The sequence below is a fragment of the Cyprinus carpio genome, chromosome A5 (assembly GCF_018340385.1).
Source record: "Cyprinus carpio isolate SPL01 chromosome A5, ASM1834038v1, whole genome shotgun sequence".
In the NCBI taxonomy this organism is placed as follows: domain Eukaryota; kingdom Metazoa; phylum Chordata; class Actinopteri; order Cypriniformes; family Cyprinidae; genus Cyprinus; species Cyprinus carpio.
The window spans coordinates 20,072,699-20,093,188 of NC_056576.1; the positions used below are offsets into that span (position 1 = coordinate 20,072,699).

The 20,490-nt window shown below is 37.5% G+C and overlaps 1 protein-coding gene across 1 annotated transcript in view; it reads left to right on the forward strand.

The window, feature by feature from the left end:
- The window catches only part of LOC109072574 (laminin subunit gamma-3-like), a 65,385-nt gene extending 45,762 nt beyond the window's left edge, over positions 1-19,623 (forward strand). Inside the window, exons 13-28 of the mRNA XM_042756345.1 lie at positions 10,062-10,250; positions 10,455-10,706; positions 11,224-11,377; positions 12,164-12,306; positions 12,773-12,951; positions 13,759-13,942; positions 14,652-14,893; positions 15,004-15,080; positions 15,160-15,294; positions 15,407-15,659; positions 16,321-16,464; positions 16,699-16,801; positions 17,488-17,690; positions 17,967-18,110; positions 18,385-18,487; positions 18,743-19,623. Of these exons, the coding sequence (XP_042612279.1) occupies positions 10,062-10,250; positions 10,455-10,706; positions 11,224-11,377; positions 12,164-12,306; positions 12,773-12,951; positions 13,759-13,942; positions 14,652-14,893; positions 15,004-15,080; positions 15,160-15,294; positions 15,407-15,659; positions 16,321-16,464; positions 16,699-16,801; positions 17,488-17,690; positions 17,967-18,110; positions 18,385-18,487; positions 18,743-18,993 (2,756 nt within the window). The 3' untranslated portion in view covers positions 18,994-19,623. The remainder of the gene's footprint in view (positions 1-10,061; positions 10,251-10,454; positions 10,707-11,223; positions 11,378-12,163; positions 12,307-12,772; positions 12,952-13,758; positions 13,943-14,651; positions 14,894-15,003; positions 15,081-15,159; positions 15,295-15,406; positions 15,660-16,320; positions 16,465-16,698; positions 16,802-17,487; positions 17,691-17,966; positions 18,111-18,384; positions 18,488-18,742) is intronic.
- The last annotated feature ends 867 nt before the right edge of the window (positions 19,624-20,490 follow it).

The following is a 20,490-nucleotide window of genomic DNA, read 5'->3' on the forward strand; positions in this document are numbered from 1 at the left end:
GAAACCAAAATGTCAAAAGTAACATTGCACAGTGACAAGTATATTCAGTACTTTAACAACTGAAAGAAGACTTGGTACCGCACAGTTCATTAAGCAACCATTTTCAGCTGTGCTAATAATAAGAGAAGTCTCTTGAATACAAATCAGCACATTAGATGGATTTCTTAAGGATCATATAGGACAAGGTTTTCTTAGCAGACTGGAATAATGGCTGCTGAAAATGGGGCATTGCAATCATACCTTATATACAGTATATGTGTATATATATATATATATATATATATATATATATATATATATATATATATATATATATATATATATATATCAGCATTTAATTGAAATTTATATTTTTTGTAGCATTATAAATGTCTTTCCTTTCACTTTTGATCAATTTAATGCATCCTTGCTAAACAATCACAAAAATAATAATAAAATTACCCCAAACTTTTCAGTGATAGATATAATTTTAGAAACCTAAAAGAATCAATCAATCAATAAATTACATTTATTTAAAACGGTAATAATAATTTTAAACTGTATAAAGTTTTTGAATGAATTTGAACTAATTAAGTGCTACATTGGTAAACAGAATGATTTCTTCAACCAATGTCTTTAGTGTTTCCAAACTTTTAAATAGTGGTGTAATAGTAGACCTACAAGTACAGTTCCTATCTCTTCTAGATCAAAAAGCCCAGAACATCTACTGCTACAGACACCATATTGGCTGCTGCAATTTCTCCATTTATCTGCAAGTGGTCTGCTTTTACAGTCTGTGACTGTAGGCTTCCGAATACTCCAGCTCACTCAAATGTTCCTCTTACAATCCTTTTCTTGTTCCTGTCATTTTCTGTACTGCTTCCCTTGTTCCTCTCTCACTTTTTCATTCCTCCTCTTGTTCTTTCCGTGACCCCATTAGCAGCTAGAATGGCAGGCTGTCTTTCTGTACAGGGTAGATAGAGTTCACTCTGGCTCCTCTCTCCTCTATTAGACCTGCGAGCCAGCCACCAGCTAATTAATTGTAATGTTGATTGCACAACAAAGAGTGTTTGTTTGTGTGTGTCTCTTTTCAGCGACGACTCCTGGCATGGATTTGAGCTTTTGTCCTCCCATCTTTCTCTGTCTCGCCCGCTTTGACTGTCTCTCTTTCACACTGATGAGTAATTTCACTCTTTTAATATGTGGCAAATTAAACCTCCATTGTTCTTATTATGAGCATAATGTGTGATTAGTTTGGTACAAGTCTTTAACATTACAAATTAATGTGAGACATGACTTTATCTACCACTCGGGGTAGGCGAAAGGACAGACGAGAGCGAGCGATTCGGATGTATGCAAGAAAAAGGGAGGGAATGAAAGGAAGAAGGAAAGAGGGAATCAAAGCAAAAGGAGCTCAAGGGGGGCGAAATATCGAACGAATGTATGCACAGGAAATCTCCACCTCCCAGGAGAAAAGGAGGAGCCCCTTCCTTTTATTTATTTATGAACCTGTTTAACTTCAAAGCAGATTTCGCCTAAGTCACAGCGGGCGCTGTTCATTGCCATTTAGCTGCTTAAATATTTTCCAGGTTCGTAAATAGAACTAGGCCTGCAAGGTCCCTGCTGTAAACCAGCATGCTTATCATTAGCATATGCATACGTCACTCTTCATTTTTCTCCGCACCAAAAACCAAAGTGTGTTTTAATCTCGTTTCGTATCCGTAAGCCTAATTATATTTTGTTAGTCCTTTGATGAGCATTAATTCAGTCTCATTTCTGCTTCTGGAAGGGATTGTGCACTGACAGGCCACGCTCCTTTGATTTATTGGTTTTTCGAACGAGAGGGTGTTCCTCACGGTAATGTAATATGGTTGTAATTGGCTGGTAATTGGTTATTAGTCTTGTCACTCAGCACAGGTGTTGTTTGTTTGGGCGGAGATAAGACCGCCTCTCCGGGCTGGATCCAGTGGTGCTTTGTAATTGTGATTTATTTCAAGTCTGCCTATTTGTGTCATTTCTATTTTCCTGCAAGCAATTCAACAGATTGGAAAATGTTCATATTTGCAGCGGAACAATGGGACGGTGGCACAGTGTTGTGCTGGAGGGCTAATGAAGTCAAGCATATGTCCTTCAGATGCACATATATTTTGTGTGTGTGTGTGTGTGTGTGTGTGTGTGTGTGTGAGTGTGTGTGTGTGAGTGTGAGTGTGTGTGTGTGTGTGTGTGTTTTCTGGTCTCTTTCTTGAGTACTTTTCCCGAGCGTGTTAATTTAAGGGATCCCATCCATAAAATTAGGCTGAGAGGGCTTGTATTTGTCTTGGAAGAATGAGGAAAAAATAAGAGAGAGCAGCGGGAAAAAATGGTTTGCTGTATTTACATTAACTGCAACAGTCACAGAAAGTGTGAGAGTATTCATATCTCATCCTGGTCCATTGTGTCTTTTACATTCTCCCTTCCTCTCAATTTCTTTCTCTCCGCACCCTATGCAAAGTAGATGTGCATTCGATTTGGATCAGTAAATATAGCAAAAACAATGAATTACTTTATATCACATAACAGCACATAAAATAACATTTATCTGCTTAGGATGTTTGCCTGAATATTTGCTTATTTAAAGCCAGCAAATAATGAAGAAAAAAGCAAAAACTGTATGGTCACATCAGACTTCTCAGATCCTCAGGTTGTATGAGGTCCTGTGTTCAAATGGGTTTCATACATCACAAGGGTGAGTCATACATTTAAAAGGCTGTTTTTCTGTATGTTCTATTCTAAGTTTTTCTCTCTTTTCCTACTGTCATCATTGTTCCTACAGTAAAGCCGGCCTTATAAAGGAGGTGAAAAAAGATAATGAAAGGAGAAGAGAAAACGGTCTTTGTCATAGAAGATCGGCAGCCTATTTTTCAAAGGCATGAGCACATAGCTTCAAGTCAAAGATTGAATGAAAAGACTCAGTTTTTAGTCTTCTTAGTTTCTCTTTTAGAAATGCTTCCAAGTGAGTATCAGGGCATCGGTGAGTAAATCATTCTAAAGTATCAGATGTCTGTGTGCCAGTACACCTTGCACAATGTTTTTTTTGTTTTGTTTTTTTAAATAGTAATATTTTGAAATATATTCACAGGTTAAATTGGCTGAGTTTTATTAAAAATTTAAATGAAAATAATTAATAAAATATTTGATGAAGAAATTCAAAAGTTTGACCCCAGACTATTGAGCGATTGTCTATACTCAGAAATGCTGTGCTAGACATGACAGCAGATGGTAAAACAAAGCAAAAATAAAGATGCATACAGACTCTTAAATAAATTTGTTATAATTGATTCCAAAGATTTATTCTCTCTGATGCCATTGCAACATTAAAAAGTATTCAGCTAACCATCTGGAGCCTCATAAACGAAAATGCTACAGTCTAATTAGCTCTTTAATGTAGATCAAACTGTAATGAATATTCTAACGAGTTCAAACACCTTATGACGGATGTAGTCTGGCAGATACCGGGGGTCAAGAGCGCCCTTTTCCCAAAGGACAGCTGCAGGGACGGGTCCTTTTCAAGCCTCTGTTTTTGGAAATTTGGTCTTTATTTCATTCTCATTCTTTCACCCCTCTCAAAGAGTCAGGAAGGGTCCGTGTGGAGGTGCTGACATTTAGCCGTCCTAAAGCAGTGAATAATTCAGAAAGAGGAAAGGTACAAATGTCAGGTACAGGGAATAAACTTGCCTGAAGAGATGCAAGATTTCAAATAAAGACATTGATATGATAATCCCAGCAGACCTCTGGCCGTGGATGTCATACTGTTTTGCATAGCACAGATGATTCTGTGAATATTACGGATTCTGATTTGAATATAAAACGAACCCTGCCTCTTTTGTGACCATTAGTTGGACAGCGTGTAAAATTAACTTGATTATTCTTGATTGATTAGCCTTTAAACATACGGAAAATCGGACTCTGTGAGGGAATGTTGATCTGATATCACTGTCAGCCGTGAAGCAGTTTGAGGGAATAAGGAGACTTTTGTTTCAGAATGCAAATGAATGCAACTTCCACGCCAGCAGCTTTTGATCTGCACACAGGGAAGTGCTTGTTTGTGTGTATGTGTGTGTTTGTGATTGTGTGTATGTGTGGCATCTGGCAGTCAATAGCTGCCACATCTGTCTCATATTACCATAAGGGTAACTTTGACATCCACAGAGGCCTACAGACAGATGGTAGCCAGCATTTCTTTTACACTCAAACAGAATTAAATGTAACCTCTCTCACCTTCCCATTCTCCCTTCTGCCTGTCTCTTTATACCTTGGTGCCAGGTGTAACAGGCTGTTCATGCTGAAAAACGTCCTGTGATTAATCATTTCAGCTGTATTGCACACATTCTCATCACCGGTTGCAATGCTGACCGAAATCTTCAGGCCCTCAGTAATGATTTAAATTAATCTGGTCCAAATTTTCCATGTCACCTGTTGCCTTTGGATTGCAACATTACTGGGGTAGTGAAGTGAAATGAAACGGGTCGCAAAAAAAAAAAAAAAAAAAGATTCTGTAATCTTGTCTCACTTGATGAACTTGAATTTAGTGTTTGAAAACCTTACATTTTGTTCACTCAAAAAGGAAGATTGTCATTTCTCAACCTCATGTGCTTTCTTCCATAAAACGATAAACACAAAATATGTTTCATACAGTTACAATAAATGGAGACTAAAGCTTTCAAATTGCAAAAATAAAAGCACCCAAAAATCATAATTGTGGTCCATATGGTTTCTGCACAGTATTCTAAGTCTTCTATCGCCATAAAAAGACCAAAAATGTTTTTAGTTTAAGTTATAGCAGAGTGTAAAAAACTTTTTTGCTGTGCATTACTTGTCTTGGTGAAGTAATATATGGGGCGGTGGTTAGTAAGACTTTTCAAGTTAATTTTGTTTCCTCCAGGTCAGACCAGCACAGACACACATGTTTGCGCGAACACACTGTGTTCCCAGACCTCCCAAAGACTGAAAATAAAATGCCTCCTAAATCTAATTCAGCAGAACAAATAAACAGAGGAAGAGGAACACGGCCGAATCCAGCTGCTTATAAAATCAGAAAAAAAAAAAGAAAAAAAAAACACAAAAACCCAGACACCCCTACAGTCTTTTCTTTGAAGACTCCAGACTTCTTTATGAACTAAGGTGCTTTTCATTTGAAGTTATTACACTGGTTCCCGTTATTGATCTCTCTCAATCTGTCTGTTTGTCTTCATCTCTTGCTTTCTTTCTCTCTAATTCTCTGCCTCTGATTTGGATCTATTAATGGTGGTCAGAATCTTTGCAATCACAAAATCTTCCGAGCTAGAGATAGTACTCTGGCTTATTTGGCAGCATGTCTTCCTGGATAGATGTGGGGACTGAATATATACAATATTTATAATTCTTTATTCAGAAATAAAACACATTAATATTATTCGGTTATATTTGTGAAAGTGTGCTTTCCATTTACATTATCGTTTGTTATGATACAATACAATAAAATACAATACACAATACAATACACTGTCAAATTCAATTAATATTTACAATGAATTGTTTCAGAATTAAAATAATATAAATAATTAGCTGTATCTTTTTCCTCCCTATATACAGGTGCATATCAATAAATTAGAATGTCCTGGAAAAGTTCATTTATTTCAGTAATTTAACTCAAATTGTGAAACTTATGTATTAAATATATTCAATGCACACAGACTGAAGTAGTTTAAGTCTTTGGTTCTTTTAATTGTGATGATTTTGGCTCACATTTAACAAAAACCCACCAATTCACTATCTCAACAAATTAGAATATGGTGACATGCCAATCAGCTAATCAACTCAAAACACCTGCAAAGGATTCCTGAGAGCAAGTTTTGTATTTCATTTGGAAACCAAGGTCCTAGAGTCTGGAGGAAGGGTGGAGAAGCTCATAGCCCAAGTTGCTTGAAGTCCAGTGTTAAGGTTCCACAGTCTGTGATGATTTGGGCTGCCATGTCATCTGCTGGTGTTGGTCCATTGTGTTTTTTGAAAACCAAAGTAACTGCACCCATTTACCAAGAAATTTTGGAGCACTGACCAGCTTTTTGAAGATGCTGACCAGCTTTTTGAAGATGCCGATTTCATTTTCCAGCAGGATTTAGCACCTGCCCACACTGCCAAAAGCACCAAAAGTTGGTTAAATGACCATGGTGTTGGTGTGCTTGACTGGCCAGCAAACTCACAGACCTGTGAATGATTTAGCGAATTTCAATACTGCCAAAAGCTGTTTGTTTTTTTATTTTTTTTTATTGGTCTTATGAAGTATTCTAATTTGTTGAGTGAATTGGTGGGTTTTTGTTAAATGTGAGCCCAAATCATCACAATTAAAAAAACCAAAGACTTAAACTACTTCAGTCTGTGTGCATTGAATTTATTTAATACACGAGTTTCACAATTTGAGTTAAATTACTGAAATAAATTAACTTTTCCACGACATTCTAATTTATTGAGATGCACCTGTAATTCCCATATCAGTGGATTCCTACCCCTATCCAATACACTCTCTCTCTCTCTCTCTCTCTCTCTCTCTCTCTCTCTCTCTTTCTCTCTCTCTTCTCTGAGGCACTCAACTATCTTTTTCAGTAAAGCCTTATTAAATCTATTAGTGTTAACCTTGCAAATTCTCTCAGTGGCATTTAGTCCATTTGAGGGACAGCTTGAGTCTGAAGTCTTTGTCCTTTAGTGTTAAATAAATTTATATATATTTTGTGTTTGTTTTTATATTATTTACTCACCCTCAGAGCATCCTAGGCGTATCTGACATTCATCTTTCAGACAAACACAATCGCAGTTATATTAAAATTTTTCCTGGCCCTTCCAAGCTGTATAATGGCAGTGAATGGTGCCCCTGTTTTGAAGCCTAAAAAACTGCATCTAAAACAGCTTCAAAGGGCTCCGGGTTGTTAACTCTTTCCCCGCCATTGACGAGTTATCTCGTCATTTTGAAGACAGCCCTTCCCCGCCATTGACGAGTTTTTACAGCTTTTCGTGTTTTCGTGTTTCACGTGTTTACACTCGGGGGCGCTATGACACATCTTCTGAACGAGTACAAAACCTCCTGAACAAAAACACATGTGAACGGGATGGAGGAAATAGCTATCTATTTTTTATGTAGATGCATATGTTAAATAATGTGATCATCAGCAATAGACCCCATATAAATGAAACATGCATAATGTTATGGAGTAAAACTATGATCCAGAAAGTGGTATATGTCTGTGCAAGCTTTGGAGCTGTTGATGGAAGCGATATACTGGATTTATGCTTTGATAATCGTACTGAATATTAACCAGATGTAGTTTTTGATAAAAAAGTGATTTTTCTCACCATTTTGTTTAAAATTATACATTCTTATGAAACCTACCGATATTCAAGTGTTGATAAAAAAAGAATGCTTTAAGCTAGAATAAAACATTCTTTTTTTGTTTAAAAGAGCTTTTTATCTTAATTTTGGTGTATTGCATATTCAAATATTCATACAGCAAAATATACTGTAGGACAGCGGTTTTCAACTCCAGTCCTTGCGCCCCCACCCCCAACGCTTTGCATATTTTATATGTTTTTCTTATCACTTCAGACATTTGTTCTTTTTGTCCCTAAGTGACCTGCGAAGTGGAGATCACTGAATATTCACCATGATTCCAGTTTGAAGTGAGCGTGTATATGGGAATTTAAATTGTCTTTATTTTCAGAGGTATATTGTCACACTTCTCCAGTAAGTTTCGTCTGTGTGTGAAGACGCTGCAGGCAGCAGCGCAGTGCAAATCCATGAATTAATGTTCCGAAGTGAAGTAAACTTCAATGGATTTCCCCTGCTCAGGGCGTAGGGAGCAGTGAACACTGTGCAGGGATCATGTCAATCGGATCACAGTTCATTCACATAGCTCTCTTATAATGAGCTTATTATCTGAATCAGGTGTGTAAGATAAGAGAAACGTGGGGTTGAAAACCGCTGCTGTTTGCCATCAAATTTTAGTGAAAATCATCAAAATCGCTGGCGGTGGCTGACAACTTTTAAAAAAAATGCTGATGGGAAAGAGTTAATAAAGGCCTTTTGAAGCGAAACGATGCATTAGTGTAAGAAAAATATTGATTTTTAAAAATGTATAAACTGTAATCTCCAGCTTCTGGTCGCTAAAGCAGGCGTGTTCACGACAAGGCATTCGAGCTTATGACGTAGGTGTAGTGGAAGGTGCACCGCAAGCTCCGGGGAGAAGAGTGTAGTCTCGCGAGAACCAAGTTTTGTTTACAGCACAGGGAAACCACGTGAACTACATCAGTAACTACATCAGTAGCCGCTGCTGCCTCTTCCATCTCGCGGAGTTCCTGGTCGGTATACTCCGGTTCAAACAAATATGACTGGACAAAAAATTCCCCTCTTGTCAGATATACCTATGGCCTGAGGGTGAGTAAATCATGGGCTGATTTTCATTTTTGGGTGAACTATCCCTTTAAGGACGTGATTATCTGATAGACAGGTGTGAATTAGCCATCACACAGAGCTCTAAGATTTCCACACAAATTGTTTTTCATCATCAACTTGTGCTGCATAGTGCTTGTGTGCTTTTTCCCCAGACCATCTGAAGTCGGTTTATTAGTTTTAGTTTCTGAAGGCATCTTTTCCATATTGGTTGTTTTAAGAACAGAATTACACTACAGTTTTATTATTGATTTCTTTCTGTTGTTGTCACACTGGTGATTTGTCTCTGAACTGTCTCAATAGGGAACTTCAGCACTAAGCCTAATATACAATTCAGTAGTTTTAGCGGTTTTACTGAAATGTAAGTTAGAGGTTAGTGTAAGTTTAAGGTTAGAGTGTGTGTATTATTTATGGTTGTTTTCTTTTTCTGAATGCTTGTTTATGAAGCTGCTTTACTATTCATCTTATGCACTCTACATATTTCATACATGCACAGGTTAAGGATCAGGTTCTTTAACCATTCATTTACTTATATATGAAAGTCAAACATCAGAAATGTATTCCCATAATGCTGTTTTGCTCCCTTATAGAAGCTTTGCCTCGTAATCTGAGACAGAAAGGCATGCAGTATATCTGGAGATTTTATGTTATTTTCCGTAAAGAGAATAAATGACCTTTGAATTCAGTTGTTACCACTGAATCAGTAATAATTGATGAGCTTTTGAAGACAGATATGTTTGAACAGTCTGATAGCTTTTTAGAGACAAGGGTTTTAGAGCAATTACAGTCAAGCTGCCTAGTTACAGACCAGTCACATCACATTCCCCCCTCTCACTCACACGTTAAATATAAATATATATTGCCATCTGCTGTTTCAAATGGGTAGTGCATTTTCACTGTAATCACAGGTGAGGGCTGCGCCTGTCTATATTTTTTGTGTATTTGTTGGATTCTGTACACACACACACACACACACACACATACACACACACACACACACACACACACATATACTTAACAATATATAAAATGTTTAATTTTTAAATATAATATTATAGTCTTTTAGTATGTGTAAACATTTTTGTTTATTTTTTTTATGTAATGTACATTCTTCCTAGTTATGTATTTTGTAGTATATCTCTACTTGTTTTTAAATTCTGTGAAATGAAACTGTCAGGGTATGTGGGCAGAATCCAAATAGAGCCCAGCGTTTTGCCCAATGGCATATGTAGCGTGTGTTTTCGTGCTGACGCTGACAGCATTGAGCTGCTTGTCTGAACTGATGGGTTGATGCGTGTTGGCTCACACCCTGGTGTTTTTGCACTGAACCAGAAAGCCATTTGAGTTTGTTTGCTTTTGCAGAAACTCATATTGTATTCATGGAACTGTAATACTGAGTTTCATTGTCTGTGTGTGTGAGGCTCAATGAATCTGATGATTGTCTTTGTAAATCACTTCTTGCCACAATATATGCACTTTAAAATAAAAATGGATCATATTTTTGTTTGTGTGCAAGTTTTATATGCTTTGTGTGTGTGTGTGTGTGTGTGTGTGTGTGTGTGTGTGTGTGTGTGTGTGTGTGTGTGTGTGTGTGTGTGTGTGTTTGTGTGTGTGTGTGTTATTGCAGGTGTGTGTGACTGCAGAGACTTCACCACAGGCCGTTATTGTGACCTTTGTGAAGATGGTTACTATGGCAATCCACTGACTGGCAGCCCAATCGACTGCATACCTTGTCCTTGTCCAGATCGCACCACCTGTGCACAGGTGCTAGAGACAGGAGACGTGATTTGTACCAACTGTCCGGCAGGCCAAAGGGGTTAGTTGCAGTCAGTTTATGTGCTATTTACATATTCTGACACACAAATGCTCAGTTCAGCATTAATATGCAAATAGATTAGTAGTTAAAATACATTATGCACTCACTGTAATAAGTGTACATTTAGTAGATGCCTGTATCCAAACACAAAGAGTGTTAATAAATAGAAAGTAGACTGTGTTAATCGATTTTAATGGATTCCAGGTGTACGGTGTGAATTATGTGAAGATGGTTTCTATGGCAACCCTCTGGGCTGGGGAGGCAAAGTGCAACCGTGTGTGAGGTGCGAGTGTAATGGGAACGTGGATCCAAATGCAGTGGGTGTGTGCGATCACATGACTGGACGCTGTCTGAAATGCCTGGGACATACAACTGGGGACCATTGTGAAAAATGCAGATCAGGTTACTACGGCAACGCTTTGGCCAGTGAACTCAATCCAGAGCGAAAGTGCAAACGTGAGTATCATTTAAAACATGAATGTGGCACAACAAACACAAAAATGGTATGTATTCCCCTTTTGCCTACTTTGTCCCCATAAGGGCAGTAAAATTTTAAATCACCTACACTGTGGAAACCAGCCAAAAGAAAATGGCTTAATAAATATGCTGCGATATAAAAATGGAAATGCAAATGAGTAAGTGACAGATAATATCATTAGCTCAGTAGAAAAAACAACAGAAGTCAATGGAAAGTCATTGGTATTTTGAGACTTTAAAACTTAGATTAAATTGTTTTGAGATGCTCAGCAACATTGAGCATTTTATCCTTGTTCAAGATCTTGCTTTGTTGCATGCCTCATCAGAATGTAGACATTAAAAAAACATTTTGTGCAAGAGCTATACATCATTTATCATCATGTGGGTGAGAAAATTTTTTGTGAAATTCTTTGTGAGTCAGGAAACTTAAAAAAAAATGTTGGCCTAAAATTCTGGATATTTTTACATTGTGAAGTTACCAATTTCTGTTTCTCAGCTTGTTCCTGTAACGTGGCTGGGACATCAGGGTCACTGAATGTATGCCACCCGGATACAGGAAAATGTGTTTGCCTGAGTCATGTAACAGGAAGAGACTGTGGACAGTGCGAAACTGGTTTCTTCAACCTGCAGCCAGGCTTGGGCTGTGAGATGTAAGTTTTGCGATCTATGTGTCAGTATCAGAGCCGGCGCCAGCGCAGCACTGACGAGGGGGCGGCTGAGGTCACGAAAGGGGGGCAATGACATTGCACAGAGTAAAAAAAAAAAAAAACGTTGTGACCCATTCATGTATTTGTCGGCCCGATATTTCTACAACTATTAGAATACAGGGTTCACACAGATAGAGATTTGGTCTCGAGGCAGGTCAGTGGAAGTGTTTTTTTTTTTTTTTTTTTTTTTTTTTTTAAGTGCAAGGTCTAGAGACGTGTTTTAGAAGCTGGATTTCTTTGAACTTAAGCGCCGTGTTTTAGAATGATGTAGGCTATTATGCACGAGGATTATGCACAAGAAGCTGCTTAAGACCTGAGACCAGGGGCGTTGCACAAGATCCCTATGCATAGGCAGTCCTGATGGGCCCCCATGAAAATATCCAGGTAAAATAAAATATATTCCAGACTTTTCAAGGGCTCTCTCTTCCTTTGGGGCCCTGGTAATCAGTAGTAAATAAACCATTACATTGCATAATTAAAATCTATTTTCACACTCATCTTGGGTGAGGGGGTGGGGTAGTCCGAGTGACGTTTAGGGGATACGACGCATGTTTACATTAATCTTCCCCCCCGCCTCCAGCAGCGCGGGGGTGTCAGAATGTTTGGAAACAGTATACCGTCGCTCAGCCTTTTCAAACTTCTTTTTGCTCCCAAACTAAGAATGAAAACGAACTTTGTTTGGAGTATACCGGGGCCTTTAATTCTATACTCTCTTCTTCTATTCTATAGGTGCAACTGCAATCCCATTGGCTCATCCTCTTCAGCATGTCATCCAATCACAGGACAGTGCATGTGTCGAACAGGTGTAGAGGGGCTGTCATGTGACACTTGTCGAATGGGATTCTTTGGTTTCTCCTCTAGAGGCTGTAGAGGTATTGAAATCAATAATCAGAACCAGACACTGAACATAAGTCAGATTTTCCCTGAAACTCAGACTGATGTAGCCTACATCATTTAAAATGCTTTAATATCTAAATTTGACTTATTTTAGATTTATTTTTCTTATGCAGCTTATTTTATAGTATTTTTTTTTTTGTAATTATTAACTAATTTAAATAAAACTTTTATATTTAAAATAGTTGAATTTACTATTTAATAATACATTTTCAGTAGTCAGCTGTCAATGTTACTCTGCTAACCAATGTGTTTTACTGTGACTTCAGCTAAATAAATTTACAGAACTATAACACTTTGTTTTGATTCCTGGGAGTATTGTTACAGTTGATTTGTATACGTATTTTTAAAATTTCATCCATAATTTTGTCCATTGTGTCTTTCAAATATCTTTTTCAAGTGTTGGAGAGTCATTGTTTCTCTTTGTCAATCCCCCACCCATAGCATGTAATTGTGACCCCATGGGCTCAACCTCGATGCAGTGCCATGACAATGGGACATGTTCTTGTCGCCATGGGTTTGTTGGATATAAGTGTGACAAATGTGAACTGAACTACTACCAGAACCACCTGACCCACCAATGTGAGGAGTGTCCTGTGTGCTACAGTCTCATCAGAGACCAGGTGGGCTTTCCTCAGAGAGAGAGAGAGAGAGAGAGAGAGAGAGAGAGAGAGAGATTGATGAAGCATAAGAATTTCTCTTTTGATGTAATGATTGCTCAGCAAATTAAAAGGTTCACAATTAATTGTTATCTCACCCACTCACTAAAGGCTGGAATACACTACACAACTTTTAAAAACTGAACAGATCTTAAAAAACTGGCCATCTTACACTAAATGACTGAGGATCATACACTACCAGACTTCAAAGTTGTTCTGATCACAACAAATTCACGCAGAAACATGCGCCTTGTTGCTAGGAGATGTTTGACTAATGAAAACAATGTGTTCTAAAATCGGCTGAAAATATCAAACATGTTTGATGTCCTCCAAGTGGATGGAATTAAAGTCTGAAGCTAAAAAATCAGAGTCTGTGACCATCATACACTACGTGATTTTCTATGAAATCTGTCGACTCAAATCTGACTTTCAGCAACTAGCGTCAACTTTACCAGACTGTAAATCAACAGAAAATCAAGGAAAACATTGTGTAGCGTATTCCAGCCTTTTCACAGTTGCTATAGGTTTCCCAGACCTACATCTTCCTGTTTTTTCATAATGAGCATGAATGGGTGGTTTCAGCTCTGCCCTTTAAATGATAATCCAAAGCTCAGTGGGGTTCAAGCTAAGAAGGTGTGATGGATAGTTTTAATAATCAAATCTATGTCTACTGCTGTAATTGAGTGCTGTGATTTTTCTATTTGTAAATATAACTACATTTACACATTGTCTCTACATTTTCTTTTTTTTCCCACATTGTTATGTGTACAGGCCAATAAACTGAAAGCCAGACTGAAGGAGTTGGAGAGGCTGCTCAGCAGCTATGACTGCAATAGATACAGTCGGTATTATCGTGGGAGCCAGCAGCAACATAACGGCCTGGACAATCACATACAGAGGGACCAGGTTGAAGACTATCTGCCCAATGCCCTGGAAGACCTCCTAGCTATTCAAGGTAAAAATCTCTTAAGTGCTTAATCTCCATAGTCCTAAAACTGAATTCACAAACAAGTATGTTTAATAAAAACACATTAAATGACAACATATCATAATTCTATTTTTCTGAGGGATGACTATCTAATATTATACAATCATATACAATTTTACAATATATTTAATAGTACAATAAATGATCCTATAGTATATAATATTAAATGTTCAGTATACTGGCACATGTAATCTGATATATGCAGAAAGTACAGTACGTTTACTGTGTCTAATACATACAAGGCAGTTTTATTAGATAAAAGGTTGTTGTTTGCATATTGTTGTAATTATGTTAACATGCAGTGCGTGCAGTATGGACACTGTCATAAAAATATTACTCCAAATCTCCAGTTTTCACTTGAAAGTGTTCTATGAAAAATACATGTCCAGCATTTTTAAATCAAACATTTTATTGCAACATATTTCCTATCATCATATTAGAATTATTTCTGAAGGATCATGTGACAGAATTGCTAAAAATTCAGCTTTGTAGTAATATTTCACAGTATTTCTCTAGCCTTGGTGAGCATGAAATCTTATTTCAAAAAAAACTTTTGTATGCTAAGAAAATGCAAAATAAATTGTGCCTCCATTCAGCTTTGTTGCTTCTGTCAGTGACAGTCGTTTTGTTGGAACCTCACTACTGATGCAATAGTAATGTTCCTCCTTTGTTGCAGAGGCTCGTGAGGCCTTCATTAAGCAGTTCTCACAGCTGGAAACATCTGCCCAGACCTTACAGCTACAGCTGCGTAGCATTGCAACAGCGTTGAACTGCAATTTAACAGACAGCAGAGAAGATTCAGAGGAAGAAAAGACTCTGAAGGGTGAAAATGAGTGTCAAGAGCTTGTTGACACTTTATCCTCTGCTCTGAATATGCAAGACCAGCTTCAAAAGTTGACTCTTGAACTTAACAGCATGGTGAGTCTGCACAGATCAGTTAAATGAATGTCTGATCCATCTGCCCAGAGAACGTGTCTTAATGAAGGCTTTTGTGTCTCTCTGCTTCTCTTCAAACATCTTATTCTCAGGTCATCCCAACAGTAATCCCTAAAGAACCAAACAAATGGAACGCCATAGTGAATAAATCTGAGGTGCTGGTGAAAAGGTTAGCAGAAATATTTCAATGTCAGTTTGAGTTTTTGATGTGACTTCCATACATGGTTTATAATGTTTTCTTTTAACAGTCACACAGGCATGGCAGCTCATATTGAGCAGATAGCAGAAGATGCCTTTAAAATGGCTAACGGGACCTATTCACAGCTGAGAACTTTACTAGAAGACAACTCCACAGAGTCTTATGTGCAGGATCTCACAGAGAAGTGAGTTACATTATGTTTGTTTCTGCATTCAAGCACATTTTGCAGTTCTTTAGGTATTGGTCTTTAACACCACATTTTAAATGTCACAGTTTTATCTGTTTTTGTCTCAAAGGCTGGAGGAGATGCAGCAGTTGAAAGAGAATCTGACTCTTGAGGTTAATGAGACTTTAGTGACACACCTGTCACTTCAGAGGCACAACTCTGAGATAGCCGCCATTTTAGAGAACATCAGTGCTTCACTATCAGAACTACGCAGAACGGATGGCAATTTAACCCTCACAGCGCAGGAGTCCAATATAACGGCTTTCTCACAGATGCTTAATCAAACAAACGTCACAGCAACCCAGGATCCTGAAATCACAGAGGTTTGTTCATGCATTGTGGATGGATGTATATATGTCTAGAGTTGATTTACAGAAAATTATAAATTAGTATGCTTAGTTGTCATCAGCTGACACATACCACAACATGACGAACAGAAAAATAATCTTCAGAAGCATTCATAAACATTATTTTATGGTCCAACCATATGTATTGTAAGCAAAGTAAGTGCTATATACTAAGTGAACTGTGCATATTTAATTGAACTGGCATACTTTTATAATGCTAATAGGTGTTAGAAAGTTCTTTCATGGATGTTTTTAAAAGTTGTCACTTGGGAAGCTTTTAACATATATCAAATTGAAAGATCTTTAGTATTCTTTTTAATATTCTTTAATATTCTTTTTGTTGTAATCTTTGTAAATAAGAAGCTTATTTGTCAGTTGTATCTTTTTTTGTAAAATACTTTGACCTTGAAATTAGCTAATGATGCTGATATGGCAATAAATATCCATCCATCCATTTTCCATACCACTTTATCCTCTGCAGGGTCATGGGAGGCTGGAGCCTATCCCAGCATCTCGGACCATAGGCAATAAAAATATGAATAAAAATTGTTAAATTAAAAAAAAAAAAAAATTGCATGCTCTGAGTCTGGAGGTCATTGAAAGAATATATTCTGAATTAAATTCATCTGTATTTCAGAGCGAGGACCTGATGAACAGGACAACGGAGTTGGACATTTCTGTCCAGTCCAAAGAGCATTTGATAAATAAGACCAGAAACGACATACAGCCCCACGTGGACAGTGCTGAAAAACACCTGAAAACTGTTCAAGAGCTCAAGCAGGTAATATCTGACCACAATAAGAAAGAAACGCACAAAGAAATATAAAAAAGTCCTAATTAGAGGTCTAGCATTTCTTTCATCCTGTGAATTTTAGCACCTCCTGCCAGTCAAAATGTTACAGCATGAGAGAAAAAACAACAGGGATGTGTTCTCAGCTCAAAGCAAATTCAAATGGGACGATTTCCTGCCAAAAGACAGTGTAATGAGATGCATCTTTTGTCTTTTTATCTGAAGTTGACTGCTGTGGCTAAGGGATTTAAGGTGTCAGCCGTCTCCTCTGTGGTGACAGGGAAAGAGGTTGAGGCGGAGATCCTGTCTCTGCAGAAAGGTCTGGAAGGTAACTGTTTCTGCTTTATACTTCTTTCATATTTTCACTGTACATAGAATCCTTTTTCAAATGATGACAAAGCTGTATAATGTTAAAGACCATACTGCCAATTGAGTTAAATGAGGTTAAAATTAAACATTTATAATAAAAAAAGGAAATGTGGTACAGCTGAGGATTGTGAGAAATACAGCAGTAGAACGGCATACCATTCAAAATATTGGGGTCATAATATATGTGTGTGTAGCATTAAAGTGACAGTAAAGACATTTATAATCTTACATTTTCTATTTTAAATAAATGCTGTTCTTTTGAACTCTCTATTAATTGGTAGTTAATGAAGGTATTTTTTTTGTTTACACAAATATTTTGAGGAGCAACTGTTTTCAACTTTGATAATACTAACAAATGCTTCTTGAGCAACAAATCAGCATATTAGAATAATTTCTGAAGGATCATTTGACACTTTCAGACTTTTTTTTTTTTTTGCCATAACAGGAATAAATTGCTTTTTAAAATATTAAAACAGAAAACACCTATTTTAAATTGTAGTAATATTTTACATTTGACTCTTTTACTTTATTTTGAATAAATAAATGCAGCCTTGGTGAGCATGAGGGAAATCTTAATCAAACTTTTGAAAATGTGAAAATGTTATGATAATGTACTCTACATTGTAAAGATGTTCTCTGCTGTAGACATGGAGCAGGACTGGCCTCGACTGCCCACATACAGCAAAGGATATCTGAAGAGAGAGAAGATGCTGAAAGAAAAGACCCTGGTGGATGTGAAAAAAAGAATAAAGCAGACCGAGAGAATGATCAAGCCTGCAGTGGAGAATGCTACGGCTGCGAGCAGCACAGCTAAACAAGCCGAGGAGTCTGCAGATGCAGTGGCTAAAGTAGGCTACGCTCTTCTATTTATCAGTCCTGTTTAGCAGTCTCTGTCCGAATGATGCAAACAAGAAATACTTTTCTCCCAGTCACTGAATCGAAATATTTTTCAGTAACATTTTTGTGGTTATAGTAACCATGGATGTTGTGTATGAAAGGCAATTTTGTCCAATCAAATCCCTAAACCCCAAGATGTGTATAAACACTGCATTGCCTCGAGGAGCTTGGACTGAAGCAAGAACTGATGGGAACTGAAAGCCCTGTTCTGCTATTATTCCTGACAGGGTGCCAAAGTGTCCCTCACGCAGGGGAAACGGACAAAACTTGCATCTGGACAGTTGCGTTCAGCTGTGGACACCACCCTGGAGCAGTTGACTGAGCTGGAAAGCCAAGCTGCACGGAAACAGGAAACCATGGAGGCAGAGGAGGTAAACAATTTGGCATTAACTGGAAAGTGGAATTGCCAATGTTTGGCCAGTTGGAAAGGACCTCAGTGCCATTATTATGATTAGAACACAAGACTTCTGCAGACACTCAGCACTGCCATTCTGTTTAGGGGCTTTGAGACACTGCAGTACATGTTCCAGAGAAAGACTAGATCAGAGAAAGTATTAAACATGATACTCATCTTTAAAGTCCAGATTAGGTGACCGAGGAGGTTGTTTTTGCATAGCCATGATGCTGATTTCTATTTCTCCTCAGGACATCCAGCTTTCCTCAAAGAGTGTGATAGACAGCATGGAGACTTCCAAGAGTCAGCTGGAGTCCTTTACAAAAATGCTATCTCTGCTCCTTAAACAACTGGGTAAATTCATGATTTTATTATTTTGTTGTTTAGTTTAGTTGCTTTGTTTTATTTTGTTTTCACTTTTCAGTGTGCTTTACTTTATCTCTACAACCCTACATAGGATGAGCAGTTTGGAGAATGGATGTTTTGTTTTGTGCTTTACTTATTTTTTTTTTTATTTCATAATTTTTTGTGTTTTTTAAAAGATGGGACAAAAGTATTCCTTTCAACAATAATCTCAAAATCCTACTCTTCTCCCATTGTTGTGAGCAGATGCCAATGTGGTGCTGGAGAACTATGATCACATCCTGAATGAGACGGCAGCCCGTCTTCGTGTTCTCCAGGGTGCTGTGGAGAGTCCATCTCTCACTGGAAAGATTCAGAGGCTTCACAGTGCTGCGCACGATCAAGAGAAACAGCTGCAAAATCTTGAACAAAGCCTGCAGGAGATACGAGAAGAAAGAGACAGTCTGACAGACATCGCCCGGAACTTGCCTAAAACATGCCCACAAAAAGGGCATTGACCCGGGGGTGGGGGAGAAGTCTATCAGTTGTCTAGTCTTTTGGAGAGACACTGAGGTAGCGCAACAGAGTTAGTCAGCTCAGAGAATCTGAGACAAGGGAAGCTAAAAAAAAAGGGGAACAAACCCCTGAAATCTCCCTCTCAATTCCTCTTTCAGATGTGTCTTGTTACAAAAGCAACACTGAACATATAAATGACAGATTAAAATGTAAATTCTTTATAAACATTCATTTGTTGTGAATACAGAGTGGCTTTACTTATTTACTCTGTTGGTAAAGAGTCAAAATGCAGGTGATGGCATTTATACACTGTAGCACTTTGAATTGAAATCATAAGTATTCAAGCAAAATGTCAGTGTGATCTTAACAGGACTTCCAGAGATGATCGCATTTATATTATGCTTTGAATATTGATGTTTTGCAGACTGACATTATGATGTTCGCTTGCGATGTAATATGCAATTTTCCCATCCATTAACCTTAACTAATGGGAGTTCCTGACAAGATATGGTCTCTTTTTTGGCCACTTGGGGGTGCCATCTACTCAAATTAATCTGGTTGTTGTACACAATGTCCTGCACATGAGTTTGAAAACTGAAAATGTTTAAAAGTCAGTAAATCAAGACCAAATAGAGTCTCAAGAGTGTGTTTCAAGAGTGTGAACATGCATTATGAGCATCCGCGTGAGCCTGTTGACATCCAACATATTATTTATTTAACATGGCATATTAAATATTTATTTTGTGCTTATTATCCATCTGTTCATAAATTATACTCACAAAAGGAATAGGCAATGAATGGTTGAAATTTTCCATTATTTGGAATATATTATCAACATGTATGCATGGCCCATTGTTTGCTTGCTTTCAGTTTTGATGTATCATGGTATTAGCTGAGCCACTGACTCAGCTAGTACCCTTTAATGTACTTAACCCCATTGAACCCAAGACTAGAGACACTTTGCTTGACTTTAATTTCAAAGGGAACCATTTGTCAAAAACAGACAACCAGATCGAACACTTCACACTATAACACACATCCATATTGCATCACACACACAAAACTGTCATATTTGTATAGATTATTTCAGTAGTCACTAATAGTTATCGTTACAAAGCTGTTTAATGTTGATAGATCTTTGGCAGTATAGAAAATGTTTTAGCACAAAATATAATAGGCTACTTAAAGCTGAGAACTGCTATTAAAACAAATGCTGTAGAATCAAAGGCAAATCATTTGAAGAAACAATATGAAAACCTCAGTCTCTCTAATGAAACCCACACACATCAAGTAAAACTTTATCAACTGCACAAAAATAAAGCATGCAACAGTAATTGCAGGAAATTCAATTCTTCTGACTTGCAGATCCAAAGTAGACATACAATCAGATATAAGCTGAGGGATACAAATTAAATGTGATGAATTTTAAGATGGAAGGAAAGAAAAATAAAACTATAAATATGTATTCTAGTAGAGTGAAAAGTGCACTGTGAAATACA